General features: G+C 57.7%; 4 protein-coding genes across 11 annotated transcripts in view; 3 read left to right on the top strand and 1 right to left on the bottom strand.

Annotated features, from left to right (window-relative positions):
• Positions 1-579: 579 nt before the first annotated feature.
• Positions 580-7,745, top strand: LOC119108302 (RNA-binding protein 28; the record flags this gene model as incomplete). Its single annotated transcript, XM_037231877.1, has 10 exons — positions 580-598; positions 1,217-1,385; positions 1,666-1,976; positions 2,184-2,352; positions 3,403-3,562; positions 3,971-4,424; positions 5,222-5,417; positions 5,978-6,195; positions 6,855-7,004; positions 7,641-7,745. Coding segments are annotated over exons 2-10 (1,887 nt in total), but the record flags the coding sequence as incomplete, so codon positions are not given.
• An 85-nt stretch (positions 7,746-7,830) lies between these two features.
• On the top strand, positions 7,831-8,865 carry LOC119108629 (uncharacterized). Its single transcript, XM_037232236.1, has 2 exons — positions 7,831-8,039; positions 8,492-8,865. Exons 1-2 carry the CDS (start codon positions 7,857-7,859, stop codon positions 8,636-8,638), a joined length of 330 nt encoding a protein of 109 aa, XP_037088131.1. The 5' UTR covers positions 7,831-7,856; the 3' UTR covers positions 8,639-8,865.
• A 2,190-nt stretch (positions 8,866-11,055) lies between these two features.
• On the top strand, positions 11,056-24,245 carry LOC119108301 (serine/threonine-protein kinase HSL1). The gene is made up of 11 exons (XM_037231876.1): positions 11,056-11,141; positions 11,535-11,589; positions 15,192-15,229; positions 15,590-15,680; positions 16,286-16,489; positions 16,761-16,902; positions 18,352-18,551; positions 19,363-19,515; positions 20,007-22,358; positions 22,425-22,537; positions 24,232-24,245. The coding sequence occupies exons 2-11, from the start codon at positions 11,555-11,557 to the stop codon at positions 24,243-24,245; spliced, it is 3,342 nt and encodes a 1,113-aa protein (XP_037087771.1). The 5' UTR covers positions 11,056-11,141; positions 11,535-11,554.
• The window catches only part of LOC119108627 (1-phosphatidylinositol 4,5-bisphosphate phosphodiesterase eta-2), a 32,308-nt gene continuing 31,322 nt past the window's right edge, over positions 23,598-24,583 (bottom strand). For all 8 annotated transcript variants that reach the window (XM_037232230.1, XM_037232231.1, XM_037232232.1 and 5 more), the window contains one exon: positions 23,598-24,540. In XM_037232230.1, the coding sequence (XP_037088125.1) occupies positions 24,458-24,540 (83 nt within the window). In that variant the 3' untranslated portion in view covers positions 23,598-24,457. The remainder of the gene's footprint in view (positions 24,541-24,583) is intronic.

Here is a 24,583-nt window from a genome sequence, read left to right as displayed (position 1 = left end):
AACATACGTGGTTCGACGCCAAACAGCATCCAGCTATTCTCGTGACTCAATAGCACATGACAACAGCCCGGGACTTCGCTGGCCGAAACGCTGTACATATACCAACACACCATATTGTGAAAACTGTCAAACTGTAGTTTATTCAGAAAGTAGTACACCGTCGAACTACACGCTCATTTTCCGCAACACATGCGATGGACTCGTTAGCTGGAAACTAGCCATACACAGCATGGAGCCTTAAGAGCTATTATAAGGGCATGCAGCATGCAGCAACAACGGTGTCCACGACCAGCCACCATGCAAGCCAATACTGCGTGCGACACCAACAGCATGTGCACAATCACAAAGTCATGCACAGGCAACACACGCTATGATGATGAAAGTCTGAACCACAGTCTTTTCACAGTGATCCTAGTGTCGTGTTTCAATCCTTTCGTAAAACTATTTCCAAATGCGTCATATTTACGTCATGATAAATTTGGGGCCTTTCTTCTTGGGACGCCGGTTTCCTTTGACATTTGCTGTCACCTGCGCCAAACCCAAGCGTGCTCAAACTGGAGGGGCTTAAGACCACCACGTGCGTATTGGGGATTTGGAGGTTCTCGATCTCATTTAAATCAGTCAGCAGTGGCACACTGAGATGAATTTTAAACAAATATGGAAAATCTGTGTAACGCACCATTCTGTCAAATCTGATTTGCATATGGTAGTCGGATTTGGTTACATTTGTAAATTACCACGCACTCACCCAGTCCACCACACTGCTTATCTTAATCGGTAGGCGTTAATCTCTCAAGCGTTAAGTTCATATTATCTGTATTGTTCTTAAGGGTGTGTTCTGTATAGGTGCTTAGCTTACCTTACCAAAAGAAGAATATGTTCAGATGAAATACTGCCTGTTGTGCTTGTCAGCTATGGCCTGAGCGATCAGATTGCTTTAGCTGGGGACAATGCACCTGACTGAAAAACCCAATATTGCACTAGATATGTTGGATATAGAAGGGCTACCAAACTCCCCCTTTCTGGGGTTGTTTTCTTCTTCTCCATACTTTCCAACAACAAAGAAATATGCAATTCTTCTTGGCTTCTGTATTTTGATTGTGTGCTTATGGTCAGATCACAAATATGCATAACCACAAGTTGGATTAACAATGAATGCAATTCTGTACATGTCATGTGTTTTATCATATCTGACATTATCTTCCCTTTCTCATAGCCATTTGATTAACTAAGTCACCACCAAATGCTACAATAAGCTGTGATGGCCTCCAAGGTGAAGTCTGCAACCCTCTATGTGGGGAATCTTCCTGTGGATGCTACCCGAGCAGAAGTTGAAGATGTATTTGGTGAAACAGGACCGATCAAGAAATGCTTTGTTGTGAAAGGTAATGGTAGTTTTGGTGTCATATCTATGTTTATTATAAATCTTACCTTTAGCCTCTCTGGCCTAGTTTCATGTACGCCACATGGTAATGGCTGATCATGGCCATTTATTCGTTGGCAGTTATTACTTGATCTTTCATTGAATTGTTTCACACATTTTTGGGTATTTGTATCTCCATGGTGATGCAGCAGAATGTAGGAGTCATATGAATCATGCCAGATATCTTTTTAAGTCAAGGAAAATCACCTCTACTCTCATTTTGACACACATGTTTGTTTCAGCGAAAGATGAGGCATCTGCATATGCATTTGTGACATATGCATTGCCTGAAGATACTGACACAGCTGCTGAGGAGCTGCAAGATGCCACCATTAGGGGAAACAAACTTAAAGTGTCTGTTTCAAACAGAAAGCAAAAACAAAAGCAGAATAAAAATGAAGTCACACAAAAAAGCTCTGAAAATCCTGAACCAAAGGAAAAACCTGTTCCCAAAAAGCAGAAACTGGCAAGCGGTGTGGCTGCGGAGGCATTCAGTCACCATGCTCTTCCAAACAAAAAGGGCCGACTCATTGTCAGAAATTTGTCCTTCAAGGTATGACTATGCATCTTGCACACATTTTTGATAAGATCTGCTTGCACTCTTTCATGTGACATGGTTGTGATCTATCCCATCAATTTGAGTTGCTGAAAGTCTATGTGGGGTATTGTTCAACTGCTTATGTGGTAAAGATTGTAGCACCACATGTGATACCAATGGTATAGTGATGTGATCCCAATGGTAACATACTGTGTGCACCAGGTTACAGAGGAATCATTTCGAAAGCACTTCGCAACCTTGGGACCTGTCATGGAAGTAAAGCTGCTGAAGAAGCCTAATGGACTGCTCGTTGGATGCGGCTTTATCCAGTACAAGCATGAAAAGCACGCGGAAGAGGCCATCAGAAAGCACAATACTAAACCATTCTTGGGTAAGTCAGGTGAAGGCACAGTGCAGTGAGTAGAGCTCTGACCATGGTCCAAACATTGGGTTTGTGTGCAGCTTCCGGCCTAGTGTTTTGTCGGCTTGTGTTTTAAACGGCGTGACATTGGGTATGAAATTCGTGACTAATTATTTACCCAAATTCACCTGAATATTTTTCAAGCGAGACTGGAGGATGCTGTGGTTTGAGGTACATTTGTGGGGTTGGAACTGTGCATTTAATGCGTAAATATAAAGTACCCACGCAAAATGGCCCGCGCCGTCTAGCGACAGGACCTCGGAATCATGTTCTCGTAAATGTACGGTTGGGGCACGAACTGTCCCACGGCGCCAGAGCAAGATTAATCTTAAAACGTGTTTAGTAATTAGTATAAAAGGAAATGTTCCACATTTGAAGATAATGAAGCGAGCATTAGATGTGATGAAATAAGCTCACTTGTGACTATTGTTATGCTTGTAAGTGGAAAAGGCTGCCCCAGATGACACGATTTCTCTGTTAAGTAAATATGCCACATAATACGTCATTGTTTGATGACGTTATCGTACCTTGCACAACATTGAGAGCCCATTGACCTGAAAGATCTGGAAATCGTGCACACGAGCGCCAGATATGAACCGGTCAACAAGTACGTTTTTTCTTGGTCTTGATCGCTGCATGCCCAATGGAATGGCAGGATTTGAATGGCGTTTCAGTGGCGTTGTGGATACCTAGGTGACTCTGAAGCAGTCTCCCCGAAGAAGTGCACATCTTCCCGGGCGTATAGCGCAGAAACAAGAAGGGCTCAGGTCTTAAGATGAGAAGGTCTGTGAACTGCACCGGATGGTCTTCAAGATTGCTGTTTCAGTTGAAAACCTCATACATATGTAAAACTCTCCATTTAAAGTGGAGAGTTTTACATATGTATGTATGTAAGTAAAGCTGAAATACAAATTCCTTTTTCAATCCGCTTGTATTTTAAGTGCTTAAATCGTAGCAAGGCCTCGTGAACCCGCCGAGTTTCGACCACGCTCCAATCGCCACATGACATTGTATCGCCAGGTCGCCCGATCGTGGTGGACTGGGCCGTAGACAAGGCGCGCTATGAGGCTGCACAGAAACCCGCTCCAGACAGCAGCAAGGGACGCAAGAGGACGCACGAAGACGTCGACGAAGAAGACGAGGGCGGAGAAGAGGAAGACGACGGCTCCATCGCTCACAGGTGCCAAAAATACACAGGCGCGGGTAACATTAGGATCGCATGCGCAGCACGTGCTATGTTGTACAGATCTGACACAGCTCCGTCCACCCAAGCGTTCCCGGTGCCGCACCCCTCCCATTCAGGTGTGACCGCATGTGCCGCTGCGGAGGCGTCTGTCTGGCATTTGGTGCGCTTGGCGAAGGCGCGCTTGGCAATTATGTCATCAGGAACATTGCCGCAAGAACTGGTATGTTGAAGCCCTGTTGTGGTATATATGATTTTGATTTCCGGTTCCGATTCTCAAGCCAGTTCAGTGATTGTATAAGAGAGCGTCTTTATGATGAGCCCCTTTCATTCCCCGCGTCTCAGTGCAGGATCTCTTCGTGGTTTCTAGCGGGGCACGTGTGAGGTATTTCCACGCTGTTTCAGGTCATCCGAAAACCCAGACTCCGCCGCACTGGACTCCTCTGATGGCGAAAGCGAAGAAGAGGAGGAAGAAGACGAAGAGGGTGGGTCCTCTTCGGATGAAGAAGAGAGCGATGAGGGCGCTGAAAGCGGCGATTCCGAGCCGGGGTCTGACGCTGATTCCGGCGTGGAAGGTGAAGATAGCGACGACGACTCTCCTGGTGACGATGGATTCGCAGAAGACAATGCGTCGGACGATGGTGCGGCTAAAGTAGAAGCCAACTTCACAAAACAGAAACGCGAAAGAAAGAGCGACGTCAGCGAAGGAACCACGCTGTTCATTAAAAACATGTCATTCGACACGGACAAGGACACACTGAAGGAGTTGTTTTCTCAGTTTGGTCGCGTGAAATACGCACTCATCTGCATCGATCCTCTGACGGAGCACCCGCGTGGAACAGCCTTCGTACAATTCAAGGTATGGACGGCCTGCGGGGCTGTGGACAGACCGCAGTGAAGGGATGGCCTGGCTATTCTTGCTTCTCGGCAAGTGTCATCGTTTTCCAACATATAGCTGGGCGTTGGATTGGGATGTAGCTGTACGATGAACGCTTGCCCACCCCAGTTGCCGGCTGCAGAGCTGTAAAGGAGAGCTGAAAAGCGCAGATATTTGTCGGGCGGGTCGTCGCGGCATCTTCACTCCCGTGTACACCTCGGGGTAGTTTGTTAGACAGCTAGGATGTGACCACTGTCCAGTTGGACACACAGTATAACCACCACCGGTCCTGCCCCGGCACCGGCACCGGCCTCTGAGCCGCCTCGGGCCGCTGACGTGTGTGCGGCGTCCGCCGGGCTCACCACCTGTATAACCACCGCCGGTCCTGCCCCGCACCGGCACCGGCCTCTGAGCCGCCTCGGGCCGCTGACGTGTGTGCGGCGTCCGCCGGGCTCACCACCCGTATAACCACCGCCGGTCCTGCCCCGCACCGCCCCGGCACCGGCACCGGCCCCTGAGCCGCCTCGGGCCGCTGACGTGTGTGCGGCGTCCGCCGGGCTCACCACCTGTATAACCACCGCCGGTCCTGCACCGCCCCGCCCCGGCACCGGCCTCTGAGTCGCCTCGGGCCGCTGACGTGTGTGCGGCGTCTGCCGGGCTCACCACCTGTATAGCCACCATCGGTCCTGCACCGCCCCGCCCCGGCACCGGCCTCTGAGCCGCCTCGGGCCGCTGACGTGTGTGCGGCGTCCGCCGGGCTCACCGTCCGCCGTCTGCAGAGCGGCGCGGAGGCGGAGGCGGCGCTGGCTGCGGCTGCCGACCCCGATAACACCGCCCGCTTCACGCTGGACGACCGGCGCATCGAGGTGCTGCCGGCCGTCGATCGACGCGAGCTGCAGCAGCGCCGTCAGCTCGACAAGGGGCGCGCCGTGCAGGGCAAGGACAGGCGCAACCTCTACCTGGCGCGCGAGGGACGTAAGTAGACCGGGGTGTGTCGCACGTGCTTCTCCTGGTGTACGCGGCGTGGCGGATTTTGCGCGTGTTCTATCGTTACCAGGATGTGTCGTGCGAGGTGGTCAGCTCAGCATCAGGAAATAGGGCGCAAATTTTGCCGTGCTTTTTGGGATTTGTGGTTCAAGTAGCGCACCCATCGATCTAGTTCGAATGCGTTTATGCGAGTGCGAGTATGACGCAAGACGAATCGTGTTGGTCTTATAGTACAAGAATAGCCCGAGAAGTGACTGGCCAGTTGACAAGCAATCCATACAAGCTGCAGTCCACTGCTTGGAAGCTTATTGGCCTCGCTAGTATAAGGATAATGTGAATATTTAACAGCGCTTCGGCTGCTTGTCCCACTGGTAGTCAGTGACACAGTCTAAACATGGTGCATACTGTTACTAACTGTCAATGCATCTCTCTAAACATCTGGACATTGAACTTCTCCGTTGGGAGCGTGATCAGCGCGTTCGCCATGTGCCGACCGGCATCGATAGCTGTCGTGTGGACGCCTCCCAGCGCTCGCTGCCGTCCCCCAGTGGTGCGCGAGGGCAGCCGGGCCGCCGAGGGCGTCTCCAGGGCCGACCTCAACAAGCGGATCGGCCTCGAGAAGTGGAAGACCAAGATGCTGAAGAACCTCAACATGTTCGTGTCGACTGTGCGCCTGTGCGTGCACAACGTGCCGGCGGACGTGGACGACGCGAAGCTGCGCCAGATCTTCCAGAGCGGCGCGCCGGCCGGCGCTCAGATCACAGAGGTGCGGCCGTCGCGCCGGGCGCGGCCGGCCGCATGCCGGCGGCGGCCGTACACTGCTGAGGGGTGGCCCGGCTCGTCGTGCGCGGCTTAGGTGGCTGCAAATGTCGCACGATTCGCTTTGCATTTGGTGTGTTGTGGCAGGCAGCTGGTTTAGTGTAACGCACTACTGACACACAACAGGCAGTGCAGCAAGCACTAATCAAGCGATGATTGACTCGTTTGTGAGGTAAATTAAATATCCTATGCCCATGTCAATACAGTTACCAACGCAAAATCCTGAGGGGGCTGCAGGGAGAAATGCACCGACTTTTCGGCCCAAGTTGTGTATCATAACATAACATAAGTTGGCGATTTAATCTTCATTGCATTAATTTTGATCATGCTCAAAAACGTTATCTTTTTTGTTTTGTTTTGTTTTTTTGGAAGAGCTGTCGTTTGGTTTTATTGACCGCTGTATGATGCGATGCTGCTTTACAGTCAGAAGTTAACGTAAGTATGTTACATATTTTGCTGGTACCGTAATGTTCGGGGTTGGCAAACAGTGTGAAGCAAGACTGCATTCCCTGGCACGGATTGCTCGCTAGCGGGCGCCAGTTGATTGTTTGCCGTCGCCAGTGAATTGGCGACTGCTCTTCAGTAAGAGGGCGCCCTCTCTGGCAGGCTCGTGTGATGCGAGACAGGAGGGACGTGACCTCCCACCCCCGGGGTCAGTCCAAGGAGTACGGCTTCGTCACCTTCGCAGAGCACGAGCAGTCGCTGGCGGCGCTGCGCAACATCAACAATAACCCGGAGATATTCACGCAAAACAGGGTACGTTTCCTCGCTCCTGTGACGCTGGGTCTCTGCACTGGTATCACTCTGGACGGCGATGATGCGTTAGTGAACACGTGGAGGACCGCCCACTGCCGGGAGCCGACCCAGGTCCAAGCTACCGGCACTGGGGAGATTTCGTTTGCACAATCATCCGCCCAGTTTAATGCGTAATCGCATAAGTAGACGACTGTCTTCTCAGCAGCGATATGATCAGGCCGTTGACTGTTTGTCTCGATGTTTGCTGCTAAGTTCACCTGGCATTTGCCGGGACTCCGAGGACCAGCCGGAGAACAGAGGTGCGCGTGTCACTGATGAGTCCGATGGACCGCTGGCTGCCTGCGCGCTAGGTCTGCTCGCCGTGGTCCTCCACCAGCCGTGGATCTGGGCCTCGGTCATTGTTGAGTCACGTGTAGTCGAGCGTCTCCTCATGAGCGCGCCCGCGTCGTCGGTCCCTCCTTCCGCACGCGCCCACGGCGTCGGTCCGTCACGTCCGCACACGTCCGCGGCGTCGGCGCCCTCTGTCCGCGCGCGCCCGCGGCGCCGGCCCCTCTGTTCGCGCGCGCCCGTGGCGTCGGCCCCTCACGTTCGCGTGCGCCCTCAGCGTCGGCCCCTCACGTTCTCGCGCTGTTTCAGCGGCCGATCGTCGAGTTCGCCGTGGAGAACCGGACCGCACTGGAGGCGCGCCGGCGCCGCGAGGAGAAGAGTCGCCAGATGAACACGCAGGCGGCGCCGGCGCCGACGGCGGCGGCCGTTGGCGGCAGCAGGCGGGCGCGGGCGGCTGCTGCCGGGCGGACTCGACCCGGGCCCGCTGCCGCCGCCGCTGCGCCCGCCCGCCCCGCACACGCCGGCATGGCCGCCGACCGCGCCAATAAGGCGCTGCCGAAGCTGAAGGAGCGCGCCGGCGCGAGGGAGAACGCCAAGGCCATCACGCGCAAGATGCTGAAGACGGGCGGGCGCGGCCAGCGGCGCGAGCGTGCCGGCCAGAAGCGGGACGTGGTGCAAGATTGGGAGCAGCCGGCCACCGCCGACAAGGTGGGGAGAATCCCACATGGGAAGGGGGGGGGGCTCGACCTGGTGCTTAATTTGATAAGGTTATGATTGAGTGCGAAGTGTAAGAGCAGTGTTAATGTCTCATCATGACGCCGTGATCTTGTTGCAGCATGCATGTCAGTTCAAGGTGTATTCAATCCTCGTCTTTCACCACGCTGTTCTCTCTGTACTTAAGTGGCACCGCTTTTGCCTAGCACTGTATTTGACGCGAAACCTGTCATCCATAATGCTCTACATGTTGTGTAGTGATGGCAGCTCCAGACTCAGCTGTCATAACTATGGCCTTATGTTTCCGCGGATTTGGTTGGCATTTTATCGGGGACCGTCTTCATAAAGGTTATGCTTTTGAAACGTGTGTGATTATTTTAACTGCATCCTTGTCAGAATGCCTCGCTGCCTGCCGTGTTTCATGCATTTCACTGCACCGCTTCCAGAAGAAGAACTCGCGACGCGAGAAGAAGAAGGCGGTGAAGAGTCGTCAGAAGGAGCGGCCGGACGACGTCAAGTTCACCAGCCTGGTGGACAAGTACCGGCAGAAGCTGGCAGCGGCGCCGGCCGCCGGCGCGCGCTGGTTCCAGTGATGTCGCTGGCCGCGTGATGAGGTGGGGAGGGGCGGGGGAGGCGCGTACGTTTGGGTGTGATGAAGTGGCCGGCCACTGTTACTGCGGTGTGGGTTACGTGACGAATGCTGTTGCTGCGTTAATGTCGGGAGCCTGGGCCGAAACTGGCTGCTTGCTCAGGTTTAGGATGACAAATGAAGGCTTGGTGATGATTCGCCCGTATACCTGAGCAATATATGGAGCAAGAAGTCCTCGTTTTACGTGTAGACAGCAGTGAGTAGTATTTTGTCATTGCTTGCATCCGTCCTAAGGTAATTCCCGACTGGTGGACTATCGGGGGCAGGATTCCATTTCAGATGTTCCACCACCGCGGTGCATGATATTTGGTCCAAATGGAAGTGAGCCGGGCTTAGGTTTTAGCGATATGTGTGCAACCGGTCTGATATGATTCCAATATCTTCTACACTCTACTTCGCGCCAGCTGTCACGCTGGACATGCCCATCAGTGCATCGCGAGCCCGCCGTGATGGAAGTGACGTGGTGCATTTTGTCGCGAGAGGGATTCGAAAACCAACAGACAGAGAACATGCGACTTTCTTGCCGCTGTTTCAGTCGGTTTCATTCGGCCATCCGAAATTTGTGTCAGCCATGTAGAGTTGTGGCCGTCGACATTCTTGGCTAATTAGCAAATTCGTTGCGTCACCTGCAAACATGGCTTAACCCCATTTGCTTGTATTTCTGTTTTCAAAAATTCAAAGCTTCAGTCACATCGTACTGCAGGATATTAGCGGAGCAGCTTGTGAAGCTGCTCTGCTGATACCGTCGTCTTCATGGTGTGGTCCTGCGCGAACACATTTCTGACCCCAAGTTTCGTCCCGTTCTACATGGCTTTGTTCGCCGAAACATCGCTTCTCTTCTTCCCATACAACAACTTCAACTTCGGCGGACTGAAGAACCCCGGACTCTGCTTCTCCCACATCCTGGTCCTCGTCTCCATCGCCTACCGGATTTCCGTACGCTTCATCTTGGTCTTGCCGCTGAGTATTCTTGCCTCCTGCGCGCTGACGTCCGCGGTGCAGGACGGCCTTACTCCGCTCGGCCCCGACCTGGCCCTGACCTCTGGCCTATTCCTGCTGCTACTGGGCGTGACCTTCCGTGACCCAGTGGTGACCTCGGTCGCCGTGCTGCCTTGCCTACCGGGCAGTCTGTGGTTCGAGCAGCGCGTTAAGACCGTTGTTCGTTGGAAGCGGTGGGCTGTTTCGCTCCTGGAGAGTGCGGGAAGGCTCGTGTTACGGCTGGTGGAAGATTGTATCACGCTCTTTTTGTACGTGGTGTGTTTTGAATGGCTCGGGGATCTGTGGAGGCTGAGCCAGGCGCTGGGCGCGACACCGAAGCCGAACCCGCTGCGGCCCAACTGCTATCGAAGATTCACGCTCGGCGCCGAGGAGTTCTCGGGCAATTTTTGACGGCACCCGCTCACTCTGGGACCAACCAATCTGCAGAAAAGTACCGAGCTGCAATTTCCCGTTGAAGAAAGTTAACAGGGTGTCCTTGAATATGCACGAAATACACATTTGTTACGACCTTCCGCTACACTTCTCGTGTTCTTGCAATGCGTCGGGATGCTGCTAAGGTGACTGACATTTCACCACGGATCGCGCTGTCGGGGCACCTGAAAGTACAACTTGACGTTACTCTCGTCGAACCCTTCGACCCGCATGGCCACGAAAAAATCTCGAAAGGTGTGAGATGGGAGAGGGCGCATGCTGGACTGGAGTTGAAAGGAGTACACATGGGTGCCCCGGAGGCTCGTGCAACCGCATGTCTTCCGTGCCAGCTGTCAGGCACTCAGCCAGCAGCGGGAGCTGAGGTCGGTCACTGCACACAGCCCATGACTGCTGGATGGTCCTGGAACGGGACGTAATGAGAGCATGGGTTAGATCGTGTGATCATGTGCATAGTAAATGTGCAGAGGTGGAAATACTGAGACGGACCTTCTCCAACGGCTACGAGGGCCCGCCTAACATTTGGCTTTAGACCTACGCAGCGGCCAGTGCCAGAAGGTTTGAACGTACCGAGCGCTGGGCAATAACGGTTTTCAGCTGACATTGATGCCTTATAGAGACACCTCGGGGAGGGTGACATGATGACGGATGAGGGATCGCAAAAGTTCTGAGAAGGCGGCCAGCTCGTCCAGCCCATCTCACCTCGTTGGCGGCGCAGTTCGACGCCGCGATCACAGATGGCGGGCCGGGCGCGCCCGTTTGTTTGCGATGCGCGGCGGCGGGGGTGGTAATTTGGACGCTGACCAGGAGGTGGCGTCGGCGGCGCGGTGCCAACTGTTCCGCCGCTGCGTGGCAGCACCGTCGCCCGGACGTGCCGGGCACCCGTCGACTGCCGATCGGGGCTCGCCGTCGGACGCGGCGCGGCGACTTCTGCTGCCGGCGGCGTGACTTCTCCTGCCGGCGGACGGGCGCCTGCTGCCGGCGCTCCGCCTGCAGCCCTGGCCTTGGCACGATACCAGGTAATTGTAACCAGCGCAATGTTCGGGGGTGGCCGTCGACCGCACATGGTTGCGCCGGTGTATTTTCAGCCGACCAAATGCCAGTGGTGTGAAATTATGCTAAGTCAGTTGCATGATTGTAGAATCGGGCTCGTTCAACTCGAATTTCCCACGTCGGACTATTTAGATTTGTATGATGGTACTAGAATGTAATTAGCTTTAGAACGCCCGTCTTAATATCACCCGTTTTTCCTGATTTCGATTAAATGGAATGGTGCATGTCTCCGTTAATAAAAAAACATTTGATATGACGTGTGCGAAGACCGGCATGCAGAGGCGGCTCATCGCCATTCGCCTGTGACCGGTTCTTGTCGGCGTTCTCATGTAATACGACGTGCCGTCCTGTATTCGCAGCGTTGTATCAAGCTGCAGCTATGGCCGCGAGTCCTGCTTGGAGCGACGCTGACATGTAACGCGTGCTCAGCATTCCTGCGCTGATCATAACGTGACGTCCGTTTGCCCCTCCCCCGTGCATTGCGACAAACACGGAACATTAACGCGTCCTAACATAGAAATAGCGGAAAGTTGGTAGATAGTCGCCTGGTTTGCCTGCCAGTCCTATACCAATGATTGCATTATTACTCAGTGCTGTCATGCTGTCATTCACAAATTATGCCATTCAACTAACATCATATGTTTCGACAATCACGCTGCCATTTGTATTCGTAATGTTGTCATTGGCAGGTCTGTTTCTGAGATCACTATTCAGGTCAGCTTCTATCTCGGCTATCGCCTTGACAGCCGTGAACTGGCCATTGATTTTGTATGTGCAGCAGCCACGCATTATGACGTTTCATAACTGCCCGGCGACTGATCAGTCAATCTTAAGCATACCGGGTGGTGTCAAAGCGGACTCAGAGAACCGCAAGTGGGATTTATCAAGCGGCTTACTAAGTAACACGTGTTATGTCTACGGCCCCAAGATGTGCCTTAGGTTTATGTAGAAGAGAGTCAGGTGGTGTGTGAGAAGTCGCATATGCCGTATGCTGCCACACACCACTGTGTCGGCATTGGAGCTGGATGGCACGTCTTTGGCAGAAGGGTCCAGGAAATACCTGGATTCCTATTTCAATCCCCTTCTTACCTGCAGATAATTTTGCAGATGCGTTATCCGTCTTGAACATTTCTCCGGTCTACTGTTCTTGACCGTGTTCTCTAATGTCGTATTCCGTACAGCTTTTACTTTTCCGCCTGCTCGAGCCGTACTCGCGGACGGTGTTCTCCCCCCCCCCCCCCCTCCCTCCCTTCCGCCAGCCAAGCTGCCGTATGACCTTAGTACAGGGTTCGGTCTGGTTAGAAGTCCGTCATGGTAGCCCACATCGCCGTCCGTATATGTTTGTAATGAGATCGTAATGTATTGGGCAGTTATTTTACGGTGTGCATGACCTCTGCTCATGGTCGCGGCAGTCCGCTCGAGTCGATTATAACACTAGAACCGAGTCACAACTTTCTGAAAGCTACCTGAAAGTGCGAAAAGACGCTTTTTTGCCGAGACGTAGGCAAAATGGTGTCGCTTTCACCCTAACCGACACTAAGAACATCCCTGGTTGAAACTAAACTAAATTCCGCAAATTCAGGACTGAGGGGGGGGGGGGGGCAAGCGTACGGCCCTGAAGAAAACTTGAACCAATCCGATGTCACACAAGACCCCCTTCTGCAGTTTTGTGAAGATGTTTTATGAACGTCCTTGCGGGGCGTAAGCGAGTCTGTCCGCATTCCAAGATACGTCTCCATAAACCATGTAAAGTTGAGTGATGGATGCCATCGGCATCTGGCCCAGTGCCGCGCTTGACTACGCTACCAAACAACGTGCACGAAACACGACCCACATAATGTAACCTGTCACCAATCCGGGCACTCAGATGGCCAAACTCACTACCGCGTGGCCGTCAGATGAGAGCGGCATTGCACTGTCACTGTCATCCAGTCGTTACCGATGACCCCGCGCGGTGACGCCCCCAGCCCTGGCGCGGAGGGAGGCGGCGTATGTCCGCCGCCTGCCTGAACTGGGCGGCTTTTTGGAAAGGGCGGTGCTGTTGTTGGCGGGTCTGTCGTGTACTCAGCTCTGCGGTGTGGACCGGGGCCAGCAGTGACCTCATCTGGTGACTGACTGCCGTGCTCATGTGGCCACTGCCCTTCTGGTGACGGCTGCAGCCCCTGATCTCCACCCCCTGACCCCGACCCCTGGTCTCCCTCTGCTGATGGCGCCGGCCTGTGTGATCGGGGATGTCTCCAATGGCACACCCCCGAGAATGACCGGGTAGGTGCGAATGCGCTGAACCCAGCGTTGGAGCCCTCTCTCCCTGGGAGGAGAGCCTTCAGAACTTTCCCGCGTCGGAGAACGCTCGGAACGTCGCGGGGCGGTCGTCACAAAAGTTCGCAACAGACAACGCACGCAGGGGCGCGCAGCACGCGAGCTTGACGTGCCCTCGAGACGCGCCCTTGCGCCCCGCCCGCGCGGTGCGTGCCCGCCGGCCGTGCCGCGCTGGGGCGGTTCGCCGAGCGCGGCCGACCTCTGCGTCGTGGCTGCCGCCGGCCGCCCGCCCGCCCAAGAATGCGGCTAGCTGGCCGCCGTCCAAGCGTAATAAGACGACGTGGCAGCCGGCGGCGGCGTCGGCGGCCGTCGCGCCGACCGGCGTCTTTGTCGGGCTTGCGCGGCGCGGCGCCCGCACGATGCGCCTCCGGGCGCGCTGCAGCGCGCGTCAGGGGCGCACGCAGCGCCGGGGTCAGGGGAGGTTCGGCCAGTGCTGCAGCGTGTCGATGGGAGAGCGCGCTGGCGTGCGTTCATGGATGGCCCTTCTCGTCTCCGTAGCTGACACCGGCAGCAGCTGTGGGGTACGTCCGGCCGGGTCAAAGGCGGCCTGCACGCTGGACGTTGTCAGGTCGGCTCCGAGAGTCCCCGTGCGGGCGGCCACGCCGCCCCCGCAGTGGGGAACAGATTCCAACACGACGTCAGTTTCCAAGTTCGAAGGTCGCGTCAGAATTCGCGCATGTGACCACGTGACCACGCCTCGGCCAGCGATACACGAGCTGTCCATTTGAGTGGCAGCGCCGCCGAGCGTCGTCGCGGTCCACATTCCATGCCATGCACGTAACTCCTGACGGGACTTCGGTCGCACCTCCGTCTCATGCATTGAGCGTGCTGAACACGCTGACTGATCGGGGCCGCCGCAAGATTCGGTCATGGTCCCCGTTTCGGCATCCGCCTTGGCTGCGACTCCTCGCGCTGAGAGAGCGGCATTATCCCCGCGTCTGTCTGCTAATCAGTCGAGATGCGGAGCTCGATCGCTGCCAAGCGTCAGGGCCGCACTACTGGCTCGTTTCCATTGGACGCTAACAAAAGCTAGACATGCTCTCATTCATCGGACTGATCAAAGCCTGCTCCACGCGCGCTGACTGACGACAAAATGCTGCTCCCAGCTGTTCCCAGTTTACTCTGATTTCACCACGGGCCAGTCCCGCTTTCTGGATTGGTTCTTAGAGTGTGCTGTACCTGCATGCTTGATGTTGACAGTGAGTGCTTGTTCAAAACCGACACCGTATCCTGCCTAGATGCGCTGTTTCTCGCCTGCTACCAGCAAAGTTCGCACGGCTCCAGCACCGGCTCAAGCCGACTATGGGTCCAGTATAGGCCGATATTTTCTGTCATCGGCAGGGCTGTGATTGCTCAGACCAGTCACTGCTGCAGCACAGCTTCATTACCGGCTGTCAGCATCGCATCATCGGCGCCTGTCACCGCTTCATTACCCGCCGTCGGTACCGTGGCACCGGCGTCTTTCATGTACAATGAAAAAGTTTTCTGCTAAAATCTTTACGCGAAAAGCCAAGCTTTTCGACTGCTGCTTCGCTTAGCGGTCCTTGACCCTTGCGGCGATGAGCGCAGAGATCGCACAGTGTTCGCTGCTCCTGAATCTCGACACATAATCGTCGCCTGGATCGCACTATGATCCCAAATGTTTGTTCTGGTGATCGTCATATCGTCAGGTTTTAAACCAGAGCTGTCTGTTTCAGGATGTCCATATTTGTGGATGAAAGCCTCCCACTTCAAGGTAAATTCGTCATGGTCTGATTGGTTTGTTTCCATTCCGTTTCAGTGCTCCACTCAATGCTCCTGGACGATAAATCCCGTAAAATGGTGTGATGTTCGTAGCTTTTTATCGATGTTGATCAAGTTGTTCGTAGCGTGTAACATTCCGGTACCGAGGTCGCACAGGGACCATTACAACATCGGCCCCGCCAATCACGATCAGCATGTCTTCACAGCACACGCTTCGCTTCTACATGTTTTGCACCGTCCCTTGTGATGTGCGAGCCACGAACAGAGAATCTCTGTCAGCCTCTGGCGTCCGGCCAGGGGCGGCGGCAGCGATCCTCAGTTAACGGCCGCTAACGTCGCGCATCGCTTCCAGAGCTGGCCCTTCCGTTTCCACCGCGAGACGTGAAGGTGCGCCGAAATGCGGAGGTCCGGGAGATGTATACGATGGGAGAGGAGATCGGCAGGTGGGTGGTCTCAGAGGTCTCAGAGGGCATGACGGTGTCAGCTGCCCTCTCCGGGTCCCCGCCTGCCGGTGCCGACCTGCCCCTCCGCCGTGTGATCCTCAGTCTCCTCCGCCGCAGTGTCAGCTGCCTTCTCCAGGTCTCCACCTGCCGGCCTCGATCGGCCCCGCCGCCGCGCGCCCGAGCCCAGCTGGCAGCGCTGCCGACGCCGGCTCGCCCGACATTGGTGCTCCTGCCCTTGGTCGCATTCTGCCGGGCTGTGACAGTTGTGCCGCCCGGCGCCGGGAGCCGCTGCCGGCCTGACCCGGCCGACATCCGCACCGCCGGGCCGGGCGCCGGCGATCCGGGGTCACGGGTCAGGCCCCGCCTATGCGGTGACGGAGCGCGGCTAACGCTGCAGCCCCGGCACGGATGCCGCTGGTTGCCACCGCCTCCCGCGCTGCTCACGGTTGACTGTAGCTGCTGCTGGAACTTTTTGGGTCTGACTGTCGCCATCAGCGGCGCGTGTTGATTTTAGCGGCCTGTAAGTAAACTGTGTCTGCGCTGAGGTGGATCCAGGGCCGCTGCGCCCATTTTGCCGCCGCTCAGCCATTCCCACGCGCCGCCAGGGGCAAGTTCGGCATCGTGTACCGGTGCACGGACAAGACCACCGGCCTCGTGCTGGCCGCCAAGTTTGTGGCGACGCCACGCCGCGACGATAAACGCGACGTGGAGCGTGAGGTGGAGATCATGAACTACCTGCAGCACCCAGGCATCATCCAGATCTACGACGCCTTCGACGGCGGCAAGGAGATGGCGCTCGTCATGGAACTGTGAGCTGGGGGTCGTCTCTTGGGCAGTAGCGGCCGGGGGCGGCAGTCCAAGTCGCGGACACTTCGACGGGCGCCATTTGCCGCCCGGTAGGCTGAGGTGACTTAGAGCGAAATTATTTTTTCTGCGTTGGCGACACGCTCAGTGCGATGGGTTTCATGCATTCCGTGGTCGCTGCCGTGGCATACAGTGTCCTCTATGGCCTGCCTTATTTAATGTGCAACCATGTTACGGAGTACATATTACCCCGGCACCATGTGCGTGTGTCCTCAGGGTGGAGGGTGGCGAGCTGTTCGATCGCGTGATCGAGGACGACTACATCCTCACGGAGAAGGCCTGTGCCATGTTCATGCGCCAGGTGTGTGCCGGCGTCGGCTTCATGCACCAGAAGAACGTGCTCCATCTGGACATGAAGGTCAGTGTGTACGCAGCGGCGTTAACTGACAGGTCAACTGGCACACGGCAGGTCAACTGCCACGTGACAGCTAAAAAAGTGACAGGTCAATCAGCTCGTGACAGGTCAACCGGATCGTGACAGGTCAACCGGATCGTGACAGGTCAACCGGATCGTGACAGGTCAACCGGATCGTGACAGGTCAACCGGATCGTGAAGGTCAACCGGATCGTGACAGGCCTACCCGATCGTGACAGGTCAACCGGATCGTGACAGGTCAACCTGATCGTGACAGGTCAACCGGATCGTGACAGGTCAACCGGATCGTGACAGGTCAACCGGATCGTGACAGGTCAACCGGATCGTGACAGGTCAACCGACATGCAACACATAAAGCAACGTGAGGCAGGCGTCAACGTTGCCCACCCTCGCGCTCCGTTCTCCAGTGAGCCGCGCACCATTGACAGCCATGACCCATCTCGTGCCCCGCCGGCCGAGCCCGCAGCACCACACAGTCCAACACCTGAGGCGCCTGACACCTCCGACCGAACCGCCGCCAGTGGTCGGTGCCCTGGCGTCGGCCGCCCCAGTTTTCGCCGGGCGGCGGCGTGCCTCGGTCGCGGCGGGCGTGCGCGGAACCCCGCCGGCGCCACCCGCTGGCAGGCGCGCGTCGAACCGCGAACGAGAGCTACTCATAATGCGCGCGACGGCGCGCCGCCCGCCGCCGGCTAATAATACCACCGACCGGCGCCACGCGAGGAGCGCGCGGCGCGCACGCGGCGGCCCGGGGCGGGGGTGCTAGCAGTGGCTGACTGGGCGCCGGATGTGTGCGTCCGCGCCGTTGACGGCCAATGCCAGCGCAGCATTTAATGAGAGATCCGCTGACGTTTAGTAGGTCTTAAGTACGCAACATCATAAGTAAGGGTCTCGGATCCTTCAGCCGAGATATTGATGATATTGGCGTTCTGGGGCGCACCAACTAGAATGATCACAGCCAGCATGACCTTCAAACTTCTCACCTTGCAGTGGGTACATCTAAAGTGAAACGCATGAGCCGTACGCCGACGCATGCAGTGGCGTACAAATGCTTACGTAATATGCTATGTGTGAAGAAGCGCTGTTTGAATGCAATGTTTTGTGTCTGTTAGAAGTTGCATTGAGGCATGACAAGTGCTGCCGTGAATGATAGTGTATGCCGGTTTCCACTGCAAGGTCAGCCTGTGACGAACGATATCACAGCACGCATCGGGCTTACGCTGTGCAAGATCTGCAGATCCATTGCAATTCGGTTAGGGATTCTCCTACGTGAATTTGTTATCCACAACTGCTGTCTGTCTTCCCCATCGTTCTCGCGAGCTGCGGAGTCCGCCGGCCACACACAGCTCCAGAGATGTGATGGCCGCCAGGCGCCACCTCTACGGTACCATCAGATGCCCGCAGCCAAGGCTAATCTGACCATTCATCCCCCAGCCGGAGAACATACTCTGTCTGTCCAAGACCGGCAACCGGATCAAGATCATCGACTTTGGCCTGGCGCGCCGGTACGACCCGACCAAGAAGCTGCAGGTGCTGTTCGGCACGCCGGAGTTCGTGGCGCCTGAGGTGGTCAACTTCGACGCCATCGGCTACCCCACGGATATGTGGTCTGTCGGCGTCATCGCTTACGTCCTGTGAGTGCGTCGTCTGGTGTTGGGGACGTGCTTCCGCCCACCGTCAACCCGCCCGCTATGTGACCGCTGATATTTTCTGTCGTTTTTATTTGGACGCATTTGCCACATTACCTCCGCCAACGACCTAAAAGTACCTGGACCCGAAAACCTTCACACTTGTGTTTTTGAGAGGTCTTCGTGCACCTTTCGCAAAGGATCCATCCTCGCACAGCCCCGTCAAAAAGCTCCCGCCGATTGGCGGGGACGCCGCCCGCGCTAACTTTGCTCACATTCCGCTGGCAATTAGCCTATCGGATCGGTAAATAGGAACGCCAAGATGGCCGTCCCGCGTCGCCAGCAGCCGTGTCGGGAGATAGCTGGCGACATCTGGCAGCACACTCCCGCTCGGCCGCTCCGAACGCTCCACGAGCTCGCCATCCGCTGCTTTGGACTTAACTCCTCCCTCGCTGCGGCCAAAACTGCGGCCGCCTCTGAAACGTGCCGGGCCACGCGCTCGCTGCCGTTTCTGTCCTTGTTCAACTAAAAGTGCCTTGGGTGATGTTGGTCACTTTGATTCCAGCCGGCCAGTTTCAAAAATATCCGCATTTTTGACCATGTGTTGTTTTACGGTGGTCTCCTTCACGCTCTGCTCAGTTCAGCTCCGCTCCCTTACGCTCTCCCTCGCGCTCAGTGGAAACTGGCACATCCGTGGGCGTCTCGCGCAGCAGTGAGCTCTTGCTTTAGCGACGAAGTGGTCGCCTCGTGGCTGCCACGCGTCGTCACACTCCCACAAGTCGGTGCTCGGGCCACTGACGTTGAGGCTATTCCACAGGGTGTCGGGTCTCAGTCCGTTCATGGGCGACACGGACTGCGAGACGATGGCCAACGTCACCATCGCCAAGTACGACTTCGACGACGAAGCGTTCGACGATGTGAGCGACGAGTGCAAGGAATTCATCGCCCAGATCCTCATCAAAGACAAGAGGTAACAGTCGGCGGCCTGGGCGCTGAGCGAGGGCGGCTCTGGCACAACGTTCTGCCTTTTTTTAGAGGGCTGGGGGCGGATGTGTTTGCCACACCTCCTGTCAGTGACACTCACTGACTGCCAAAGTGGAGCCCGCTGCCTTATCGTCGGAGACCATGGTCTGATCTACATTTGGCGAGTCGGAATTTGGTGGAAATATGACAGCTCGGGTGTCGAAACGGGTGAGCGAAGTTCGCATCGAGCTCGTGTCAGCTCTTTATCGTCCGGACAGTCTGTCATGTCCGTGCTGTGCTTCGACCCGTGCCATCGCATATGGCCTCTGGCTTCGCATCGGTTTTCGTTCGTTAGATCGACGCTTTTTGTCTCCGAAAGTATTCGGCATGGCGAAAGCGTGGCAGGCCCATGTCCCGCCAATTACAGCCAAATCTGCCGGTGCAGTGGGCCGGATCCGGGCCATAACCTCGGCCGTTGACCGCGCCGTCCTGCCGCAGCAAGCGCCTGACGTCCGAGCAGGCGCTGGCGCACCGCTGGCTCAACATGCGCGACGCGCCGGTGCCCTCCAAGGTGCGCTCGCGCCAGGCGTCGCTGGCCAGCCTGGAGGCGCCGCTCGAGGCAGCCCAGCTCAACCTGACGCAGTTCGTCGGCCGCTGGGTGGATCATCCGGACAGCCCGTACGCCTTCTCAGACAGCAGCGCCGAGCTGGTGCTGTCGCGCGTCGGCTCGGCGGCCTCGGTCGGCCTGTGCTCGCCGTCGGCCTGCGCCTCGCTCACCTCGCCCGAGCTGTCGGACGAGGCCGACTCGAGCAGCGAGGACGAGTCGAGCCGGGGCCTGCTGCGGCCCGAGGCGCGGCCGCGGCCGGCCGAGCACGCGCGCGTCTGCTCGCTGCGCCGCGAGGAATCGCTGAAGCGCGCGCGCGGCCGCCTCGTGCAGCAGGCCAGCAAGGAGGAACACTACATCAGCATCGACGACGTGAAGACGCTCAAGCAGCAGGGCAGTCTGGACGAGATGGTGCTGAAGGTGACGAGCTCGCCGGCCAGCTCGCGGCGGGGCAGCGTGACACAGCCGGTGCCGCGGCTGCTGCAGGAGGCGGCCGCCGACGCGGCGCGCCGCCAGACGCCGTCGCCGCTGGCTGCGCCGCCGCGCCGCGCCGGCTCACCGGGTCGACAGGCCACCGTCTGCGACCGGGTCATGCAGGAGGCGACGACCGCGCTTGCCGACGGCGATACGGATCGGCGGCTGCTGACACCGTCGCCCGAACCCGGTGGCGGCCTGGCGGGTGAGCCCAACGCCCGGCGGCGTCGGTCTGCGGCTGGCAAAGAGCTGACCCCATCACCCCGACGCCTCTCCGGGGCGGCGTCACCGTTGGCGGCCGGGGGCGAGCCCCCACCGAAGTCCAAGAGCCCCTCGCCACGCCCCGCCACCGTTCCGGGTCCAGAGGCCCGACCTCTAGGGTCTTCCGGCTCGAAGCTCTCCATCCCGTCTCGTTCCCGGACGCCCAGCGTGACAGTGACTGGTGCTGCGGCAGAGGCTGCGCCCGGTCTTGCTGGAGAACCAGCCGGCCGTCAGCCGCCGCTGGACAGCGACGCGTCCGGCAAGTCGGCCTCCGATGGGAAGCCGCGTAAGTCGCCGTCCAAATCGCGCTCCCCCAGCGCTGGTCGAAGCCCACAGCCGGCGCAGAAGGGAAGCGACTCTAAACCAACGTCGTCACAAGGCGCACAGGCCGGCAATGACTCCAAACCGGCCGCGTCACAAGCAGCACAGGTCAAAAGCGACTCCAAACCGGTTCCGTCTCCAGCAGAGCAAACTGGAAAAGCCTCCGTCGCGGCAGCCTCGCAGCCGAAACAGAGCGGGGACTCTGCGTCGCTGGAGGCGGCGACTCCGCGGCGGCGCCGGTCTAAGACGCCGACCGTGCCGGAAGCCGCGGGAGGCTCGCTGTCGCCCGAAACGGCAGGCGCAGGGCACCAGCAGACGGACAGTCAGCCATCCAGCGTTGCTGGCGGTCAATCGAGCCCGCTGCTGAGCCCGATCGGTGCTCGCCGACGTCGGACAACCGACGACGGCGAGTCGACGACAGAAAAGGCTAAGCTGGGTGGAGAAAGAACGATCCTCGTTGATGGGCTGTCGGCAGAGAAGGCTTCGCCCGGGCGAGTTAGTCCCAGTCAGAACTTCCTGCTGGAGCCAGTGGTGCCTGGAGCCCCCTCATCTACCTCCACATCGGTGTCGTCTGGGAAGGAGAGTCCCGACCAGCGAGCGGTAAAGACACCGGAAGAGCGTCTTTCCAGCAGCTTCAACTCAATGATCATGAATCTAAAGCCAGTGAAAAGAGGAGCGAATCCTGGTCCGGTGGCGACGTTGGCCGTCAAAGCTCCCGCCCTTGGTTTGGTGCAGTTGCGGAAGGTTCCCTCCTCCAAATCTGACGTTGCACTTTCCAAGACAAGAGCCGAAGGTGAGGCAGCCCAGGTCAAACTCAAGCGCACCAGGCCATCAGATGCCGCACTGAGCAGTCACGGCAGCGCAAAGGAAAGGCCTACGCTGACACGGCAGAAAGCCGAGTGTGACAACGGCGTCAAGGGAAAGAAGCCACCGAAAACGAAAGAGAGAACCGAGGCCAACGACAGCGCGCTGAAGAACAGCGGTGACCAGTCCCCGGCACAACCGTCAAAAAACGGACGGCGGCCCCGCGAGCACGTGATCCAGATTGAGGTTCAGGGCTGCGCGGGGCCGCACGGCGCCGAGGAGCTGGACTGCGCCGGCGCGGAGCGGCCGGGAGCCGGTCTGCGCCGGCTGCGGCAGGCGCTGCGCACTCTCTCGAGCGGCTCGAGCCAGTCGGCGCCGAGCTCACCGTACCAGAGCCGGCGCGGCTCGCCCGAGCGGCGGCCGGCCGGCCTCCTGCTGCGCTCGTGGCACAGCGCCCGCCTGCGCGCCGGCTCGTGGACACGCGGCCCGACGCTGCTCGACTTCGTGGCGGCGCGACTCGAGGAGGCGGCCAGCTGGCACCGCAGCGAGCACGAGCGCTTCCGACGTCTGCTGGCCGAGCGGCGCCCGCTGCCGCTGACGGATAGCCAGCGGCTGCCGCGCGGCCCGCTTCTCTGGGCTCGGCTCGGCTGCTCCGTCACCGACTGACGCCGGACGCGGCGGCGGCGGCGGCGGCGGCGGCGGCGGCGGCGGCGGCGGGGTTCGGGGCTGCCGGCCGGAGCGAGAAGGCGTCCTCCGCTTGCGCTTCTAAGAAGTCCCGGCGGCGAGGTGAGCAGACGAGCGTCGCTCACCATGCATGCTTCGGGATTTCACACCATACACACGTGGAGCTTCGCGACAGGCAAGATCAACTGAGCGTTGTTTGTTTTGGCCGGGGGAGTCCTGCGAACGGCTCGCGCGCCCCGCCGCCGGAGCTATTCCAAGGACCGATAGGCGTTTTTGATGACATCAGCGAACGCTCTATCACCTGCGACTGCTGGATGCATGCCGCGCAGTAAGATGCTGATGCAGAAACACAAGATCAGTGGAGGTTCCGCCTCACTCGCAGCCGCTGTCAGAAACTGCTCCACGACAAAGGCTTCCGCGTGATATACCTGACTGGGCTTCCCTCGATGCACGACTGTCGCCAGCAGTCCGTGGCCATGCGGAGAGGCGGTGGTGCAGACTCCCGGCTTGTTTGCATATCATTGGTGCTGTTTTGAAGTGTCGATGTTTGTGCTGTATTTGAATAAGGCCGGCCGCTGAGCGTCTACGGTCACCGAAGCCCGTTTGCATCAGATGGGATCGGTGCTTCTGGGGGTTGACGTGGGCAGCTTGGTATGGCACGCATCGATCCGGTATTTTCTTGCTGAGATGAGACGTGCGTGCGTGTTGATGTTGAGCCTGTTTTTCTGATTAATATATGAAATCCAATTAACAGTTGACTTTTTTAATTCCCTTCGAGTCTGCAGCTTCTTTGATATAACACCGTGACGACAGATGTAGGCTCGCTGCTCATTCGGAGTGTCCGTGACAAGATCACAGGCGCATTTGTAGCGGGCGCCGAAATCCATGACTTCCATGCATACATATTGGACAAAACCTACCAGCGCTCTCGGAAACGCCACCAGCATTGCAGGAATGTATTGCCGTCAGTTGACAATGGCCATGCGCCAGCGTAACCCACCAACGTCACACAGTGAAACGGGCGCCGGCTCCAGCAGTACCGCAGCGCTGGCGTCGAGAAGCAGTCATTCCGCGGCAACCCCGAAGGACTCAGGCAGGTAAAACTAACTACGGATAGCGGCCACCGCAGCCATGCATACATGAGTTCGCACGGCAGCGGAGAGGCGGGAGCGGCTCGCGCGAAGCCGTAATAACACATGCCGGCGTTCAAAACGCGAACATCCTGGCGAAAATCTCATTTCGCACTACAAACAGCAGTTGCCTTTCCTTTTGATTGGCTTCCGACGCGCAGGTTGTAACAAAGTATAAAATGGCCCGGTTCTCCGTCACATAAAAACTGCAACGGGCCCATGTGCGCACATCCCACCACAAGAGTCGCCGGCGAAACACAGATGGCGGCAGCACCTCGCGCTGTGCAAGATCCACCTAGCAGGCCTCGTGACCTGGCAGGTCGCCTAGCCTCACTAGTCCCGCAGCCAGCACCCGCGTGGAGCCCTGATCCCCCCCCCCCACACACAGACATACACACATGAGCGTCATAGAACCCCGTGTCTCGGCCTGCGCGCGGGCCGCCAGCATTAAGCGCCTGAGCACGGGCCGGCAAACCAGCTGACCGTCTCCTGGAGCCGGCGGCGCACCAGCGCGGCTCGCACGGTGCGGCCCGTCCCCAGAGCTGCCCGAGCGGCGGCAGGCGGCGTCCGCTCGGAGGGCGACCGGCGGCCCGGCCTGGCTGGACGGCAGCGCGGTTTTAGCCCGGCTGGACGGCAGCACGGCTCGGCCCGGCTGGACGGCAGCCCGGCTCTCACTGCACGCTGACGTGCACGAAGAGCGAGGCCGGGCTCAGCGAGTTACCCTCCACGTCCTCCAGAGGGACGTAACGGTACCCTGCCGGACACGGAACATCTCATTCCGGGCCAGTTTGCCGCGC

The sequence above is a fragment of the Pollicipes pollicipes genome, unplaced genomic scaffold (assembly GCF_011947565.3).
Source record: "Pollicipes pollicipes isolate AB1234 unplaced genomic scaffold, Ppol_2.1 Scaffold_6686;HRSCAF=7923_pilon_pilon_pilon, whole genome shotgun sequence".
NCBI lineage: Eukaryota > Metazoa > Arthropoda > Thecostraca > Pollicipedomorpha > Pollicipedidae > Pollicipes > Pollicipes pollicipes.
This window is presented reverse-complemented; position numbering and strand designations above follow the sequence as displayed.